The sequence below is a fragment of the Mastigoproctus giganteus genome, chromosome 13 (genome assembly GCF_048544385.1).
Source record: "Mastigoproctus giganteus isolate SK-2022 chromosome 13, ASM4854438v1, whole genome shotgun sequence".
Lineage (NCBI taxonomy): Eukaryota > Metazoa > Arthropoda > Arachnida > Uropygi > Thelyphonidae > Mastigoproctus > Mastigoproctus giganteus.
The window spans coordinates 164957739-164977345 of record NC_143587.1 but is presented as its reverse complement, the minus strand read 5'-3'; the positions used below and the strand labels follow the sequence as shown (position 1 = coordinate 164977345).

General features: G+C 37.1%; 1 protein-coding gene across 3 annotated transcripts in view; it reads right to left on the bottom strand.

Moving 5' to 3' along the window:
* Positions 1–9974: 9974 nt before the first annotated feature.
* Oseg1 (intraflagellar transport protein Oseg1) overlaps positions 9975–19607 on the bottom strand; it is a 540669-nt gene continuing 531036 nt past the window's right edge. For all 3 annotated transcript variants that reach the window (XM_090387737.1, XM_090387735.1, XM_090387738.1), the window contains one exon: positions 9975–10125. In XM_090387737.1, the coding sequence (XP_090243863.1) occupies positions 10018–10125 (108 nt within the window). In that variant the 3' untranslated portion in view covers positions 9975–10017. The remainder of the gene's footprint in view (positions 10126–19607) is intronic.

Sequence of the window (19607 nt, the reverse complement as noted above, 5' to 3'; positions counted from 1 at the left end):
TGTCCTGTATTCTTGTTTAATAAAGCAAAATTAATTAGCTTATTATAGTCTACATTTTAATGAAGATTGTGGTTTTAACAAATCCCAGAAAGAATGTTCTAGTTTCATCATATACACAGCAGAAACATCAAGTGATATAAAATAAATTTTGAAAATTGGAGATAAAAAGATCATCTTCTCAACACCTGATGTACAAGCTTCATGAGTTTTTTTTTTTTTATTTGATCCAAAATTACTTTTGTAGCTATCTGAAATAAGTGTATTTTTCTTGACTGACTTACAAATTTTCATGACCACATGCAGAAGACCCTATTAATGGGTCTGAAAATTTGATTTTTCTTGACTTCACACATCATATAGATGTGCAAGGTTAAGAAAAAGCTGCTAAGTGGAATTTTGTTTAAATTTTATTTAAATTTAGTAGTGTAATTATAATTTGATTCTCTGATTAAGTTGGATTTTTTTCTACATAATATCCGAAGAGGTCTATTAACTTTAATTTTTAGCAATACAGATGTGTGAGACTTCATGTAGTACACATACACAACAATCTAAGTGTAGTTAAGCAGGATCAGCATAGCATTATTTTTTTTCAATCTCTTAGTTTTGTGTGTTATTTTTAAATTAAATTTAGACTAAAATTGTGCTTGAGACTAGAGTATCAAAGCAAAGGGCTCAAAGCAGCAGGAATGCTGTGGTTCAGGGGAGAACTTTCGAAGGCTTTTTCTTGGTTCAATTTTCTACAAATCATGGTTATATTATGTGTTTCTCGAACTCTTTTTGCAAAGCTATCTGCACAGCCATAGTATGTTGGTAGTATGTTCAATGCAAAGAGCTTGAGGAGATTAAGTGCAAACTCGGCATTCTGATGGGATTATGTGAGTGCTTCAAGAATAGCACTGATGTCCTTGAAGGATTAAAACAGAGGGATGCGTCAAGCACTCAGCCACCCTGAGCAGCAAAGATCCTTGGTCCTCAGGAAGTAGCTATATTTGGGAAATATAATTGTGCAAAAAAAAGGACAAGTGGAACAGTATCAGGGTATGTCTGCCAGGGGCTAAAGTAAATGATGTAGAGCATCTATCATCTTTTAACGGCACAAAAGTTGATATTATTGTATGCATTAGCACTAATATTGTTAATAGTGAGAGATCTGAAGATTTCATTAAAAAGTAAAACTCAGCATTAAGAAACGTCATGATTTAGGATTTTGTAATCCTGCTGAGACGTGTTAGGTGGGGTGCATAATGAAAGCCTAGTCAATCAGTTAGCCCTGGAGAGATTGCACAAGGCTTAGGGGTGGAATTTTTCTCCAGCATGGTCTGAACTTGATAGCAGGAGAGTGTTACTACAGGGTCTGAAAATTAAATATTTAAGTAAGAGAGTTGCAAGAATATTTGCTGATATCAAGGCAGTGTTTGGAAACTGCTAACCTTGGGGGGGGGGGGGGAATACACAAAGTAAGAGATTAACAGTAACTGAAGGCAAAGGTGCAAATGATTCTTTCACTGCTGTTATTAGAACATGTGCAGCCTGGAAAGTAAGGTGTTGGGGATTTCAAGACTCTGGTTACTTGTGGAACAAGCAGATGCATAGGCTGTGTTAGGAGTTACTAAGATTGAAACAGTTGCAGGTATACTTTTATACTACACACAGTTGGTAGGATCTCATCCGCAGTGGAAAAGACCTGAGTGTGAGTCTTGTTGATGACTGGAGGAATTTTTGAGTCTTTCACAGTTGCTGAGTTAGTTGGTCTCAGACAAGGGTAGCATGTTTTTTCTACCGGAAACTCCGGGCTTTTTGTCCAGCAAACAAATTTGTCCTCAGAACACACGCAATTTACAGACAATATAGACTGAGCAATATGGCCTTAGTTGTTGATGCTCCTACAACAACTACAGAGCAGGGAGAGCTAAGTAGATGAATTTGAAGTATTGATGAAATCATCAAATGTGGGCAAATCAGAGACATGGTATCACTCAGATATGACTCAGAATTTGTGTAGAGGTGGTACAATGTGTAGACAAGACAGGAGGGGATGGTATACTCTTTATTAAGAGCAAAACCACCTGTCCCCCTTCTGTCCTGTCTGTACCTCTATGTAGAAGCACAAATTTTGAGGTAGTGCAATGTTGAGTCAATTTAGTGAGATATAAGCACTGGTAAAAAACAAAATTGAGGGTAGGAGTGTATTATACACTTAATTGTGATGAGTGCAGCAAACATCTGTAGACATTAGGATGAGCTAGTAACTCAGCATGTATTATAATCTACAAACCAGAAGAGTATGAGGAGAGTCTCTACATGTAGATCGAATGAGCAAGCAAGCACAAATGTCTTATGGGTGACAACTGCCCCAGATTGATTGGATTAAGTGGGAGGGAAACTCACCATAGGAAAAAAAACTAGACAATTATTTGTACCAGCATGTTAGAGAAAATACTAGGGGTAAGAATATTCTTGACCTCATCATTATTAATGAATCAGATGATATCACTGTTAAAAGTACGGAAACCAATGTCAGTAATCAGTTGGAGGATGAAGAAAGATTTGCAGTAGTTAAAGGCACTGAAGGGGACTTTGACAGTTTCAGGTGCTACATAGCATTAAGAAAATACTGCAGGAGGTGAAGCCAAAGTGGATGAATGAGGAGCTAGCTGGTCAAATAGGGTGGAAACGAGAGTATGGAATAGTAGAGAGCAACAAGTAGTACTCTAGCCCACACCAGGTATGTTGCTGCTGCTGTTTGGTTTTTAGGAGCATTAGTAACTAAGGCCATATTGCTCCAGGGATATTTGGTGGCCATGGGCTCGAAACCTGGTCTAATCAAGAAGCGTGTGCTGTTCCTGCCCACCTGGCTACGGAGGCGCCCCCACACATACCCACCCACCCACCAGCTATAAGTTGATCTGTAATAGTACCAAAAAGAATGGAGAGGAGGACTTTTTCATATATGTGAATACAACGAAGAAAGTGAATCAGATTGTAACCTTGTGCACTGGGTGTGGGAAAGTTTTTAGATTTATCTGATGTTGTAGGTGAATTTAATTGGTACATTGCATCTGTCTTTATTGATGAAAGACCCCTAATTTTTTTTTTTTTTTTCTGAGAAGAGGCTGAACCATATGAAATTAATGATTTCAAAATTACAGATGACTGCTTATTACAAAAACTATCAGCATAAAGGCAAATAAAGCTCTGAGTTAATGGCATATACCAGTAATTTTGACCATTGAGGTCAAAATTTAGAAGGAAGTTTGCCTTTAGCCAGCTTGTCGTTGATTGCTGGAACAGACTTCCATCTGTTGTGGAAGTTGATAACTTAAATAAATTTAAGGCTGAACTAGACAAACATTTGGAGTGACTGGATGGTTTTTTTTATTTTTGGCTGATGTTGTATCAGCTTGCTTTCTTGCATCATATGCAAGAAATGATATATGATGAACAACATACCTTGCAAGCACTTTAACAAGTTTCATTTGTTTTCTCTACATTTAATTCCAATAACATCAGTTTAAATCCCTCCTTTTTTTTTTAAACATGTTTTTGATAATCATTTCAGTTATTAAATAATTGATTGGTAATCATCCGATTATGCCCTTTGTAACAGCATGGGGTGGTGTGCAATAATTACTCAACTAAAAGCACAGCTGCAAGATGCACATCATTACAGTAAAAAACACACTGGTCTATTCCCCCATTAACTAGATTCAGTAGAGAAACAAAATCAATCAATTCTGGGTGATTTCATAAATAAAACAAGTTATTTTTTCAAAATTTATTTTTGTAAAAATATTTACAAAAGATTTGTTCAAATTTTTCTTCTTGTTGATCAACACAAGAACAAACAGGATTAGGTGGCAATAGCAAGTTATTACAATACCAGTGTTTCAGCTTTAGAAGGCAAGCTCACAGAAAGCAGTCTCCAATGATAAGCAAGTTGCTAAAAGTAGAAGTTTGGCACTATAGTACCTTTAAAAAAAAAAAATCCCACAAGCCTTTTTTTTTTTTTTTAATAAGTATTTGATTTTATTTTCTTTACAAGAAAAATCTTTCTGTATATCACTGCACTTAACAAAATGAATGTTTACATATCTTCATTTTCTTATACACAAAAATCTGTAAATTTCTGCATGTTACCTCATTTACGAGTAACGGTTCATTTACTATGGCATTAGTAACTCTTCCAGAATGAGTGACATTGAACACACCTTCCTGTCTTCTTCAGCAGGAAGGTAACTTTTATTCAAAGGCAACATAAGAACAGTATAATTCACAACAATAACTTCTGTTAATGTTGTGAATTTCATTTCATTAACTTCTTACACACAATTCAAGTGTGTGAGAAGTTAATGAAATGAAATTCCAAACTTAGTTTCACGTGTTTTATAAACTTGGCAGCTGATTCTACTCAGAGCTCAAATCTTAGTTTTCTCTCTTCATGTTCCATAATGACAACAGTGCATTTGTGTGCTGCTTTTCTTAGCATCAGTGTGTGAATGTGCTATTGTGTCTGTAATCACACTGGCACCAATGTACTCAGTTTAATGGTAAACTTAACAGTATGCTAAAATTTCTAGTGCCATAGCCACAAGAATCATGGATTAATTATGCTGCTTTACAATAGTAAGTGCAAAATATCTTTACTTATAGTTCTCTGTATTACAATTTATCAACTTAAGGGATAGTAACAATTAATGATGCTTTGCCATTTTACTTTCATGCAGAAGAAATCATTAACTAATTACACATTAACAACTAACATGTTATGCTGTCCTGTGTCATTACTTTACACTCTCAGAAAACATAAAAGAATTACAAGAGTGAAGAGCATCTAACATCTCATAGAGCATGCAAACGTTTAATATAGTTATTCATAGAAATGATTCAGAGAAAGATGTGGGTACTTCACTAAGTATCAGTGACATAAATACACACTTAACAGATATGGTGACAAAGCCCTCCCCCTTGACTATTTTCAGTGGAGGGTATTTGCATAACCAATAATTGATCTGAAACCTAGTGTGGGCTCCCCTAGTGATTGCACAGGCTCAAAAGATTGCATATCTATCAGATGCCAACTTAACATAGTGTGTGTGTGGGTGCTGGAACAAGTAAATATGACTTCTGAAAAGGAACAAAAAAGATTATATTCTGAATTTTCAGTTAAATTATGCATATTCAAAAATAAATAGTACCATGCAAGTCACAGCTCATGCATTTGCTTACACATTAACTTTCTTCGTGTGTCCTAGAGATAACTTTCATTTTGAATGTCTCCTACTTATGATAAGGAAAAAGAGTAATGTGTATAAAACAAGTGACATTGAGAATAAGTTAGATAGGGTGAAAAATGGCTACTTTTAGATTAAAGAAATTCTATTTAAACAAATTAGCAGTAGAGGCATATGATGCAAGAAAGCAAGCTTATACAGCATCAGCCAAAAAAAAAAATATTTCCCATTTCATCCACCTATTCAGTCCAACAGTTTGCCTAGTTCTGTATAGAATTTATTTAAGCTGTCAACTTCCACAATGACAGATGAAAGCTTGTTCCAACAATCAACCGCTCGCTGGCAAATTTCTGCATATCTATTCTACAATGTCTTCCTCAGTTTGAATTTATGCTCCCTCAGGCATAATCCGAGCGAGAAGAAGAATGCCTTAAACTTTCTGACTGGATTCTTCTCAATCAGATCTGATTGACATCTTCAATCTGATGAAACTGGATTCTTTTTTAAATTGCTAGTGGATAGAACACTTATATTTAAAGGTGAGATGTACTGGTGCAAAAAAGGCCAAACAATGGATTATCGTTCTCCTAGCAGCAAACTCTTAATCACTGGGAAACCCCCAGAAGCTCGCTGCTTTAAAGGTTTTAAAGACATTACTAAGTATCAAGCAAACCAAAATGCATGGATTAGAGACTTAGATTGCAGGATGAGTGAGAATAGAAAAATTTTGCTGTTTGTGGATAACTGCACCTGTCATTGTCAACTAAACCCATGTGCAATCTCTGTTGAGTACCTACCACCAAATATGATGAAAGTTCTTCAGCCACTTGAGCAAGGTGTAATCCAGTGTTTTAAGAAAAACTACCAAAGAATGCTATTAAATAAAATTGTACAATCGCAACAAATTGAAACATCTTGAAAGCAAAATTCAATGTGAAATTGACATTCTGCAGGCAATATATTTATATTTCAGCCTGGAATGAAGCTGATAAAAAAGTGATTGCAAACTTTTTTTTTTTTTTTATGAAACCCCCAAACACGAAAGGTATCAAAACCTATAGTACTTAGTACCATGCATGGGTTGAAGGACTGCTTCAAACATGCCTTGAATGATGCAATGTATGAAGTTTCATAATGTATTAGCAGAATTACATTAAATGTTCAAGCATTTACTTTTTGTTGCTGATTTTATGAACGATAGATATAACATCCTTCTGATATAATGACCATTTTTTTCATTCCTGTGGGGTTGCTATATAGAGCTGCGACTGTAGTTTCCAGTGCTTTTTTTTTGGGACAGTACGGCGTACTGGCACCTGTATTAACAGTGACATTTGGATGCAGTGTGCTCGAAATTTGTAATATTCTGTATTTTTTTTTTTTTTTCAAATGTTTACCTACTATTCAAATAAGTTTAAAATTATTTAAATTTGCATTTTCCCTGCCTATCATTAAGATATTTTCTATATAAAACTGTATAACCATTATTCTAAATTACTCAGTTGGACCTTTGTTTAACGAAGTCCTTTTACAAAAATAGTGAACAGATTAGGAGAGAATTAACTCCGTGTGCACTGTTTGCATTTCTGGCTTTCAGGCAATTTGTGCTGCTGCGTGAATTAAAAGAGGTAAAGGGTTTACCATTCTACAACTTAGTGGTACCTGGTAAAACCTATCCGACCACCTGTCTCACATATGGAGAAGTCATGCTGGTCAGCAACGAGCAGATCAAGGGGTATTCCCAATGGGCTCTGGTCCACCTTCTACTGCGGTGCTGTCCAAACTTTTCCCATTACAGGGGCCATATTAAAAAAAAATTCAAAGTTAGATTTCTTTAGTGTGTTACATTTTCCATATCTTGTTGCTTGTAAAAGTAAAATTGAAAATATTCGAAAATTTTATTAATTACAGTTACTGAGAATTTTTTTGATAATTAACAAAATTTAAAATGATGTTTTAGTTCACTTTCCAGGCTGGCTGTAGGTTGGACACCGCTGTGAATCAACTGTAAGCACCCCATTCGAGAATTAGGAGAGAGTGATTTTTCTTTTACCCCTACAAATAATCATGTTGTTTAGCTGAAGTGCGTTATCCACATTTTTCCATAAATTTTCCCTATCCTGTTTTACATGGTCAATTTATCTGAATGACACTGACATTTTGGGCAGTTTCAAAAAAAAAAAAAAAAAATCAAATTTAAGAACTAGTGAAAATACAGATGACGAGAAGGAAAACGAAGTTATTAAACCTAAACATGAATTGTTGGCATTTGGTGAAAACAAAGTTAGAAAATTACGGTTAAATGAAAGAGATACAATTCGTGGATTTCGGGAATAAATACCTAATTGAAAAGATGGTTTGGGAAGAATTGAAGCATTTGATGGATGCTCTGAGTACGACACCAATTTCATCGAGTGAATGTGAACGAGGATTTTCACAAATGAATCTGATCACCAGCCCAACCAGAGCTTCATTGATGACAAAAACAGTCTTCACTACTGTTTCTTAAAGTTGTACCCCCCCCCTGCTGACCCGCTTCGATCCAGCAAAATATGTCGCTTCCTGGCTGCTTCAGAAAAGAGCAAGAAAAGAAGTTGGCATAGGGTGTCCGATGAAAACTTAATAAAAATTTGGAATATTCTACAAAAACTTCATTATTTAATTATTTTTAGGGTCCGTAGTCTAATGATGGACCCTTATAATGTCACTCAGTTGTCTGTGTGTCAGTCACGGCATTCTATCTCTGGAACCACTCAACCTATTGCCTTGAAATTCTGCATGGGTTTGTACATCATGTGGGCCAACATAATGCCATATTGATCATTGTCAACAAATTTGTCACCATTGGAAAGAGCTCAACTAGTTTGTTTGTTATTTGGTTTTCAGGAGCATTAGCAACTTTTTTTTTTTTTTTTTGGTAGTTGTTGGCACATAGGCTTCTGTGGCCATAATGCACCTCCAAAGGTTTTTCAGTACTTTGATCCAAGCCCGAGGCAGGAATCGAACCCGCGACCTTTGGGTTGCCAGGCAGGCACTTTACCCATCCGGCTAGCCCAGTCGGCACATTAGTATTGCTCCGGGATACGCAATGGTCATTCCCTGACCTTTCCTCATCCTCCGTATTTGGTGGTGATGGGCTCAACTAGTAGGTTTAAAATATTTTTCAAATTATAAACGGCGGCACCAGACACAAAAATTTGGGTAATTTTCGTGTTCCCCTCCTCTATTTCCATCACTACTGGAGCTAAAAATTTAAAAATCACATTAGCTTTATTCAATGTTTATTTAATTAAAACTATTCTGATTAAAATGTATCATTTAGTTTTTGTGTTAAAATGAAAAAAAAAACTTTTTATTGCACCTTGATTCTTTGTACTCTCCTTTTGGTGACAAAAAGGTTGCTAAATAGTTAGTTAATAATTCTATAAAGGTCATTTATAAATTTTGAGAGAAGTATTTTTTAACAATTTTTAAAGCTGGAGTTGTCCAGGCAAGGAGGTACTACAGAGTCTTGCATGGCTCTCACCTGCCAGTTGCTTTTCCCCAAGACTTGAATCGCTTCTCCAGGAAGAAGTCGGGGGTCGCTTCTCCCACCCTTGTCAACAACAACTGGAAAGACTCAAAATAGATAACGTTTTTGTTAGTATCTCAGTTTTAGGCCAAGCCGGGGTACTAAAAACTTTTTTCAGTTACCACAAAGCTCTCTGTTTGAGATACTACACTAACGATCATTCGTGACTACGAACCCTTCATCACAAGTGCCTGGCACTCAATAGTTGACCGATTTATTTACTTATTTTTTTATATACTTGAATAATAAATTTATGCTTAACATACTGTGTTAATATACTACATTTGTTATTCTTATTCTAAAAACATTACTAATAAAGTAACAATATCAGGAAAAAAAAATTTCAGAGTACTTTTCATGTCCTTTTAATTTTTAATTTTTTCTGATAGTAAAGAATGAGTACCGGCACCTATTTTTTTTTACAAAAGAAGCACTGGTAGTTTCTATATACGTTCTTTCACTCAAAATTATAAAGAAGAAATTGAAAGTTTCTTATTTTTAAAATAAACAAAGAATTAAGCATACCATATTTAAAAATTATGGTTGATCAAATGGAAATTGATAAGTAAATAAGAGTTCACACAGTCCATTTTTTATGTAATGACAGTGTGTTTTGTTAATGAACCGTCAACTGTTCATTTATACAGACATATATTAAATTGGGTGTACATTTCTTCTACACTATGAATGGATGGAGCAAGCACAATGCTGATGGCATTCTTCCTCAGACTCAACACATGAGGGGACAAATTCAAATTGAGGATGGATGGTTGCAGGATAGATGCATAGAGATTTGCTTCAGCCAGTGGGTGAACAAACTTCCATTTGTTGTTGTGGAAGTGGGGAGTTTGAATAAATTCAAGGAAGAACTAAGTAAATTATTGGAGGGATGGACAGGTGATGTAGGAGGTGTTTTTTTTTTTTTTTTTTTTTTGCTGATGCTATTTACACTTGTTTTCTTGCATCATATGCCATTAATACTAATACACTATTAACACATGACACATTTTATATGGGCACCAAACCGTGAAAGATGATGTTTCACAATGCAATGAAACACATCTTTGTAATTTTTTTTTTTATTATATTTTCAAGTTGTAAAGATGTTTGCTGAGTAAATTTGAATGCAGCATCAATAGGCTGTTTATCACTGAAAAATAAAAGCCTGTGGTAAATGTTGCATGTTTTCATGTGAAACTCATAAATGCCAAGTTATCCAACACTAAACTCTAAATTCTGGGTTTCCTCTTGGTTATAACGACAGAATGGACAGTGACCTCTCTGAAGTACTTGCAATTCATAGTCATCACTATGAAATAGCTGAAATAAAAATAGGAACAATAAATCAGTGATAATAACAGTACACAGTTAATACAAGAAATCCTTGAATATAGCTGTCGAGCACCGAATGATTTAAAAAAAAAAAAATGAAAATGTACTTAAAAGAATTTTATATTCAACACTGGCTGTGATAGCCCTAGTTTCGGATGCAACTACCCTATAATTCAGTACTTTTTCAAATTAAAAAGTTAATATAATCCTCATATACATAATTTTTTTTGCTTCAAGTTTTATAAAATTTTTAATCTAACCTAATTATGGCCAACTTCATATACTTTATAGGACTGTGGTTCATTTTTTGTCTCTTTCTCGGGTATTTTCATAAAAAAAAAAGACAGTTTCTGTTGCTTTGCCATCTTCTTTCTTTCACAAAGTAGCTATTTATATGGCTCCAGTGTAGATCGAATTGTACAAAGTGCTATTCTGCTTCTTTCTGCATTGTAATTGTTATCTTCTAGCCACTGCATACTTTTCCTCAAATGAATTCAAAACTGAAGATAACTGAAGTAGAAAACTGTTTTATGGTGGTTAGCTCAACCACAGAATGAAAAATGGACATAAAAGTTCATTCACAGGATTTAAGTCTGGGCCTTTTCCATCAGGTGTGGGGAGGATGGCAATTATAACGAGTGCTGGGTATACTCACTTGATGAGACTAGTCCTTCTACATCACCTAGGCCGAAAACGTGTGATAAGAATTGAAATTAAAAACTAAATAATCTTATGAACAAACTAAAAAATGCAACAAAAGAATAATAGCACTTTGTAAGCAATAAAATGAACAAAATTAGTCAATGTAAGAGAGCTCAGGCACTTAGTATCTGTGGAAGGAAATAACACTGAAATGTCATCCAGTGCATGTCATCCCTACTAAAATGGAGCAGACTGGTATTAAGGGTAAGTTGATACAATGGATAAAAGGATGGTTAAGTGGGAGAAGAAGGGTGGTAATCAATGGGTGCTGCTCTTCGTGGACTAATGTTATTAGTGGAGTCCAACAGGGTTCGGTGTTGGGTCCACTGTTGTTTTGTATATTTATCAATGATATTGATGAAGGTATATCAGGCTTAATGTCGAAGTTTGCAGATGATACAAAGGTTGGCAGGATTGTTAATGACAGTAATGGCAGTGTGCTACTGCAACAGGATCTAGATAATTTGAGCAGATGGGCTAAGAAGTGGCAACTGAAGTTTAACCTTGACAAATGCAAAGTACTGCATATGGGTAGAAGTAACCCCAGAGAAACGTGCCAACTGTGTGGTACTACACTTAAGGTGGTAGAAAATGAAAAAGACCTGGGAGTAATTGTGCAGTCAGATATGAAGTTTTCTGAGCAATGCAGACAGGCTGCCAGGGCAGGTCATGGGGTTTTGTCAATGATATTTAGGAATTTTGCTAAGAGGAAAAGGAGGTGATTGTCCCTCTGTATAAGGCAATGGTCAGACCACGCCTTGAGTACTGCGTATAGGTCTCGAGGCCTCATTTTAGGAAGGATGTCGATTTGCTTGAGCGTGTACAGAGAAGGGCAACTAGATTTGTGAGGGGAATGAAGGGATCATCTTACCAAGAGAGACTTAAGTTCTGCAAATTGCAGTGGCTGGAGACTAGGCACTTGCGCGGTGATCTGATTGAGGTGTATAAGGCCTTGAATGGGTTGAGCACCACGCTGAATTCTGATGGGATCCTTCCACTTGTTCAGATTACAAGGGGGCATAAATTCAAATTAAGAAAGGACAGATGTAGAATAGATGTGCAGAAATTTGCCTTTAGCCAGCGGGTGGTTAATTGCTGGAACAAACTTCCATCTGTCGCGAAAGTTGAAAAGTTGAATAAATTTAAGGAGGAACTGGACAGGCATTTGGAGGGAATGGTGTGATTTTTTTTTTTTTTTGGCTGATGCTGCATAAGCTCATACACTTGCTTTCTTACATTCACATGCCACTACTACTACTACTTAGTATCTGTGGAAGGAAATGACACTGAAATGTCATCCAGTGCATGTCATCCCTACTAAAATGGAGGTGGGCTTCTACTATCTAGTATATTGGCTCTTCTATGAAAAACTGTCTTAACAAAAGTAATAAATGATCTAAAAGACCTCTGAGTATCAAAACAAAGACAAATTGTTTTTATAGAGAATCAGAATCTTAATTTCTGGGTTAGATGTAAATTGGCAAACATGTTGCAAAAGAGCATAACGTGGAAAGCAGTCTTGAAGTTCACATAGTCCAGACTCAGTCAAACCTAGGCTCAAGTCCAAACTGGAGCCCAGACCAACACCTCTATTCCACAATCGATATGGAGGGCAAAAAGGCAAGTTTCTCTAAAGGTAAAGAAATTCTTTGTAATTCTAACATGTCTGCTATACAGAAACCACTCATCACTGATGGGCCTCCTCTCAGGTAACAGGCCCGTCCTCCCAACTGGGTATGACCAGATGCCTGAAATTTCTATGGAATGCTTCATCTAGCAAAGTACATAAGACCAGCCCAGATGACCAATATGTCAACTTACTGGAGCAGCTTACTGGAGATGAAAATCAGCTGAAACAGTCCAATATGCACAACTTATACTCAGAATAGCAAACCTGGGTACTAATAAGGTGACTTTTAACAGCAACCTTGATGATCTCTGCACCCAAAGTTTCAGAGGCATCAGTAATAATAGAGACAAAGATACAACAACTGTATAGCAAATTAAGGGATCTTCCCTTAATGTCCAACTCACTGTGACCTTCCAAACTTCACCTTCAACTTCACCTTCCAAAGCATAGCATACAGAACTTTGACCTTATATTTCAGATATATCAAGTGCTCCATAAACGACAGCTGAAATTACTTAACCTGTGTTAACTTTAGAGACAACTCCATGTCTAATCAAAGGTGGCCTTGTCAAACTTAGATGGACTTTAAGTGGTATTGCTACTGTTATAGATCTAGAGATGGTGCACTTATGCAGGGCAAACTACCCAATCAAGCTGGCCAAAGAAGCCTTGGTTTTCTACTACTGGTTTATTGGATTCTAGAACTTCATGTCTGACTGTATGGTCAGACATGAAGTTTTTATAGAATCCCATAAACCAGGAGAGCCAAGTCATCTCATAAGCCACCATATCAAGGCTCTCTCCAGATCATGCCCATAAACTTGTCAAGAGCAATGTGCCACACGAAAGGTCCAAGGATTAATCCCTGAGGACAATCTTGCTCAACCAGATAGACCTCTTGATCATATTCTGATCTTACAGATGCTTCTGATCCCAAAGTAATCCCTTAGAACATGACAGAATTCTGTACTGAGTATAGTCTACTTTTAAAGTAATGATATCTGTATTAAGCAATTTCCTTACTTTATTTAAATGTCTTCCAACTGGTTTAGCGACAAACAGAATGATGATGTGAATTTGAAAACTCTTTGTTGAAGTTCCTAACTTTTTTTTTTTTTTTTCAGTGTTCTGATTTGATTTTAGTGGAATAACAATCCATCATGGGGGGGGGATAGTTCTTAATTCTTTATGTTGCTTCACACCAAATAAAATTGAAGGTGAGTTTTGTAAAGTACATGAAGTGTTGGCTGTAGTAAGGTTGGATTATGACCTTGCATTAATGTGGATACTTCCTGAAACATGTTGAAAAACTCAAACTCTGGAACTACACCGATGACCCCAGCATCAAAAGATAAGCCCTATTTGCATTTCTTACGAAAACAAACAAAAAATTTTTAATGCAAACCACACAATTTGCAATGATGAAACTACCAGGTTATCTACTATGGAAAGGGGCAATGGTTTCAAATTAGCCACAGGGTGACCCAGAATTTGCAGTTCCACCTTCTTAAATTTCTGAGTCTAAATTTCTTCTCAATTTCCGAGCACACTATTAAACAAATCAAATATTAAAACACTGATAAATCAACATCATCAATGATGATTAGGAAGCACATATTAGTGCAGGAATAAATAAATATATATATATACTCATGAGCCAAAACATTACAACCACCAATCTTCATGAGTGGATGCAGCCTATAGCTCCTAGGTCAATGATGCCACCTAGAGTGATGTTACTGACCAGCACAGCATAGACAGTGACAGCACAAGTAGTGCCTGTCAGTTCAGTGCAAAGCCTGTTCAATGCAGAAAGGGAAGGACCTGATGGATCGGGAATCAGGAATAATTTACAGCACTATGAAGGCCGGGGCCAACATCTCAGCAAACACAGGCATTGTTGGCTGTTCAATAGCCTCCATAGTGAAGGTGTAGTAGGAATGGTCCAAAGAAGGACACACAACCATCCAAAATGCCAGGATAGGGAGACCACCACTGGTTGATAATTAAGGTGAACAGTGGTTTGGCACATGCAGTCAGACAACAGACAGCTTGCAATCCCTAATTAATAGCAGACTACAATCAGGGAACACAGAGAAATGTTTCTGAGCACACTATTAAACAAATGCCCTTACCTAAGGAGTGGGCAACCTGTTCCTCTGCCCATGTTTGTTCCAACTATCAACCACTCACTGGTGGTTGATAGTTGAAACAAACTTTCATCTGTTGAAGTGGAGGTCAACTTAAATAAGTTCAAGGCAGAACTAGACAAGCAATTCGAGTGAAATGGAAGGTTTTTTTTTTGGCTGATGCTATATAAGCTTGCTCTCTTGCATCATATGCCTCTGCTAATGCTAACGTTCACCAACACCAGCTTTGACACATCAGCTGCAGTGAGCATGGCAATATGACTGGAAAAGAGTCCCCTGGATTGATGAATCAAGGTTCCATCTCCATTAGCCCGATGGATGGGTGCATATTCAATGGTGAGTAGGTGAACAGCTGTAGCCAGACTGCATAACTGATTTGATAAAAACAGGCCAGCAGTGGAGGTAGTACAGGTACAGTATTATGGTTTGGGGGATGTTTTCATGGAGATCTCATGGAGTTGATGCCATGCTGGGCACAAGCAATTATCACAATGAAAGGCAACTCAAGGCTATTAGGTAGATGGTCATAATGTTTTGTGCTCAAGTGTATATAGAAGTGGAGTGTACCATTCTAAATCTAAAGGGAGAGAAATGAAAGAAGCAAAATGGCATAAAAATTTGATGTCTGATCAAAATGTTTATGGTGTCTTGATTTTTTTTTTTTAAAAAACAGAAATTACTCATTTCTAATACACCTAATTCTGTTTTGACACGATAGATACATTCCTGAAAAATACGTGTAAAAAAAAGACATTGTATTTATGGAAGAAAAGAAGATTGGTTCCCGAGCTAAAAAATAATTAAAAAAAAAAAAAAAAAAAACACACAAAAATATTCATTTTACGCTTATTATTTTATTTCAACAAAATACACATGTAATAATATGTAATGAAAATGTATTAAAGTAAATTTGTATGCATATGAAATGAAAAAAATTCTTCATGAACAAAAAAAATCTGTTTTACACATAACAAGATTTTATTCATTTTCACTTTCTGACAATAAACGGCACATACGTTTGCGTACGACTGGAATATCACTGCTATCACTAGAAATGTTGTGAACACCCGTCTTCTTCCTCTATTAACGAAATTCTTTCTGTGATCTCTTGAGCAAAATCAGCACGAGTGTCCTCTGGTGCTGATATTTCACCGGTTTTAAGAACGAATTCAGTTATTAATCATTGTGTTCGTGTTTTTTTGGTTAGGGCGTTATACAAAGTATAATTCTCTGTAAGAGGCTGTCAACAACTTCAGTTCACATTGAAACTTCCTAGCGTGTTCCTCATTAGGGTCATGTTTGACAAAATGATTACCTAATTTTCTGGCCAGTTCCAGACCTTCTTTTATTAAATCTGTTTAGAACAGGATCATTTTCTTCATTATCACTGCGTTCTGTGGGATAAGGAGTCCCAAGGACAACCTCTAATATTTCATCTTCGCTTAGGGCTTTGTCAGTTAACAATTCATCAATATCTTCAAACGATAGATCATCGAATCCTTCTCCACCAATTTTGTGTGCCATTGTAATGATGTTGGGAAATTCGGTCATATTAGGGATGATGGGATCTTTGCTTTTTACACATTGTGGCCAAACCGCTTTCCAACACGCATTTAAAGTTGCTGGTTTTAATTCAGTTAATGCTAATCCAACTTGATTGATACAATCCATAATTGAGAATTTCTTCCACACATCAATGACTGTTAGTGTTTCTTCATTCAGTTTGTCCAAAATGTGTTCGTTGGTTGGTTGTTGGGTTTTATTGGCGCATTAGCAACTAAGGCTATAATTCGCCAAAACCAGGTGATATATAAAAATTTTAATTTCACTGACTTAATTACTTAGGTCACCATGTCAAGATATAAAATAACAATGGTATAAAATGTAAAAAAGATTAATCAATAAAGAAATAACAATAACATGATTTATTGTTATTTCTTTATTGATTAATAACCTTTATTGATTTAAAATAGCTAAAAACAGCAGACACATTGTCATTGTCGGATAAAATCTGACTGTATATGGCTCAGTCAGATGATTAAAAGCAGTAAAATGGATATTGCTAAAATCTGGAGGGTCAACTGAAATGTGTCTAATTGATAAAATTGTGCCACAGGACTCGCACATAGGAGAGTCATCAGCCCTCAGCAAAAACAACTTCCTCCTTACGATTCCTGCACAGACTAGACTGCCGTGGTTCAATTACAGGTTTTATACGATATAATTTATTCATTGTCTATTCCACGAATCCTGCCATTGGGAGTGTATCTTCTGGTGTATTATTTGCCTGTAGTCTGTATAGGGGACTGACAGGCAGCGATTATCATTGGGAATTGCTGATTTGGCTGTGGTGTCAGACAAATCATCTCTAATTTGTGGCTGGGAATCCAGCAGAAGCAGATATCATATTCATGTTCATGGAGAAAGTGAATCTTCTGCTGAATGCAAGACAGAACCGGATGAGGATTATATCTCACAGTTATTAAAGCCCGTAACACGCTGAGAGAGTCGGAATATAAAATGAACCATTGGTATTTGCATTCACTAATGTGATCCAAGGCTAACTCTATAGCATGCAGCTCTGCAATAAATATGCTGCATTCAGAGGGAATCTGCTCTGATGTAGTGGTGTCTGTAAAGACAGCAGCAGATCCCACATATGATTCCGACTTCAAACCGTCTGTGTAAACTGGTGCGAAGTCAGAATGTTCAGCTCAGTGTGCGCTGAATAAAGCTGCAGGTAGACCGATGATGGAGTGTCCGACTTTCCCCAATTTCTAAGAGACAAGTCACGTGCTGGAATATGAGCATGCCAGGGTGGAAGGGGTTGCTGTGGTGTTTGGGCAACCTTGTCTACCATGATATTAAGTTCTTTGAGTAGCTCTTGGGGACGAATACCAAAAGGACGATTGGCAGTCTTACGGGTGTTTGTACAAATTTTCCCATCGTGGCTCAAAAACGAATGGCCATGTAGGATGGTCTGGCAGGGATTTCAGTTTTAAAGCATACTTTAGAGACAACTGCTTACGTTGAAGCGATAACGGCAGTTCGTTTGCTTCGACGTATAAGCTCTGGACAGGAGATGTTCGAAATGCTCCAAAAGCGATACGGAGAGCCTGATGATGGACAGGATCCAGCCATTGAAGTACACTGTCTCTGGCCGAATTGTATACCAGGGACCCGTAATCTAGTCTGGATCGTACAAGTGCATGGTAGATGTGTAGTAGGGTGCATTGATCCACACCCCAAGATGTAGAGGAAAGAGAGCACAGAATATTCAGCCCTCTTGTGCACTTTGTGTGGAGTTGACGGATGTGATCCAGAAAGGTCAGCTTTTTATCAAATACGAGTCCTAAGAATTTTGTGTCCGCCGCTACTGGAATAGCATTTTGTCCAAGCCTTACTTCAGGTTCAGGATGAAGATTACATTTACGACAAAAATGTACGCAAACAGTCTTCTCCAGCGAGAACCTGAAGGCATTAGCAAGTGCCCAGGAATTAAGGCGATCAATGGCTTTTTGCAGTTGTCTTTCAATAACCCTCATGTTGCATGACTGACAAAATATGCTAAAGTCATCAACATAGAGGGTACTGTTTACAGTTGGAGGAAGTTGTTCTGTGATGGAATTTACTTTGATGGTGAAAAGCATGACACTTAAAACTGATCCTTGTGGTACTCCCTCCTCTTGGCTGAAGGAACAGGAGAGTGAGGATCCCACACGAACTTGGAAAGATCGATTGGCTAAAAAGGTTTTAATAAAAATGGGGAGTTGCCCCCTAAGACCAAGGCTATGCAGATCTTTTAAGATGCCAAATCTCCAAGTTGTTTATCATACGCTTTCTCCATATCAAAGAACACCGACACCAAGTGTTCGAGTTTTAGGAAAGCATCCCGGATGGAAGTTTCCAGTCTAATAAGATGGTCCAAAGTAGACCGGTTCCTTCGGAAGCCGCACTGGATGTTGGAGAGGTCATTTGATTCTAAATACGAGATTAAACGAAAATTAACCATTCTCTCCAGGATTTTGCACAGACAGCTAGTCAGAGCAATAGGACGATAATTAGTAGTGACTTTTGGATCCTTTCCTGGCTTAGCAAAGGCAAGAACGATTGCCTTGCTCCAGGAATCCAGAAACTGCCCTTCAATAAAGATTCTGTTATATAGAAGGAGCAGATAATCCATAGATTTTGGTGAAAGATGCTTAATCATTTCATAATGGATGCCATCTGCTCCAACAGCACTTGCTTTGGAAAGAGTGAGGGCTCTTTTCAGTTCCTGTATAGTGAATGCCACGTTGTAGGGATAAAGGCTCTTAGACTTAAATTTAAGAGCCTGTTTTTCAATTTAATGTTTCAGGACAGGAACTCTGGGGAATACAAAGATGTTAGAGAATGTTTCCCCAAGAGAATTGGCTATTGCAGTTGGATCTGCAATAGTGCATCCATTATAATCTAGGATTGAAGAAGGGTGGGATGTATATTTTCCCTTCATTTTCCGGGTTTTATCCCAGACCAACTTAATACTAGTGGACTGAGTAATTGATGAAGTAAAACTGATCCACGATTCCTTTTGACTCTGACGGCGGATGTAGCGTGCTTTGGTTTATGCGCATTTAAAGGCTATAAGGTTGGTCGTGGTAGGATATCGGCAGAATATCCCCCATGCTTTGTTTTGAGCCTTTTTTGCTGTTGTGCATTGTGAATTCCACCAAGGTTTGGGAAATGGTGGAAACCGGGCAGATGTTTTTGGAACAGCATTCGCAGCTGCTTGGACGATAATTTCTGTGATGTACGTTACTGCATCATTGATAGGCTCCTGACTGACGGTACTGAGGTCAAAATTTGCCTGTGTTGGAAGGCAGTCCAGTCAGCCTGATCAATCTTCCACCGTGGTAACCTGAAAGGAAGACATGGTCTCCCACTGTATAACAAGGTTATCACAGGGAAGTGATCACTTCCGTATGGGTTCTCCTCCACTTCCCAAGTGA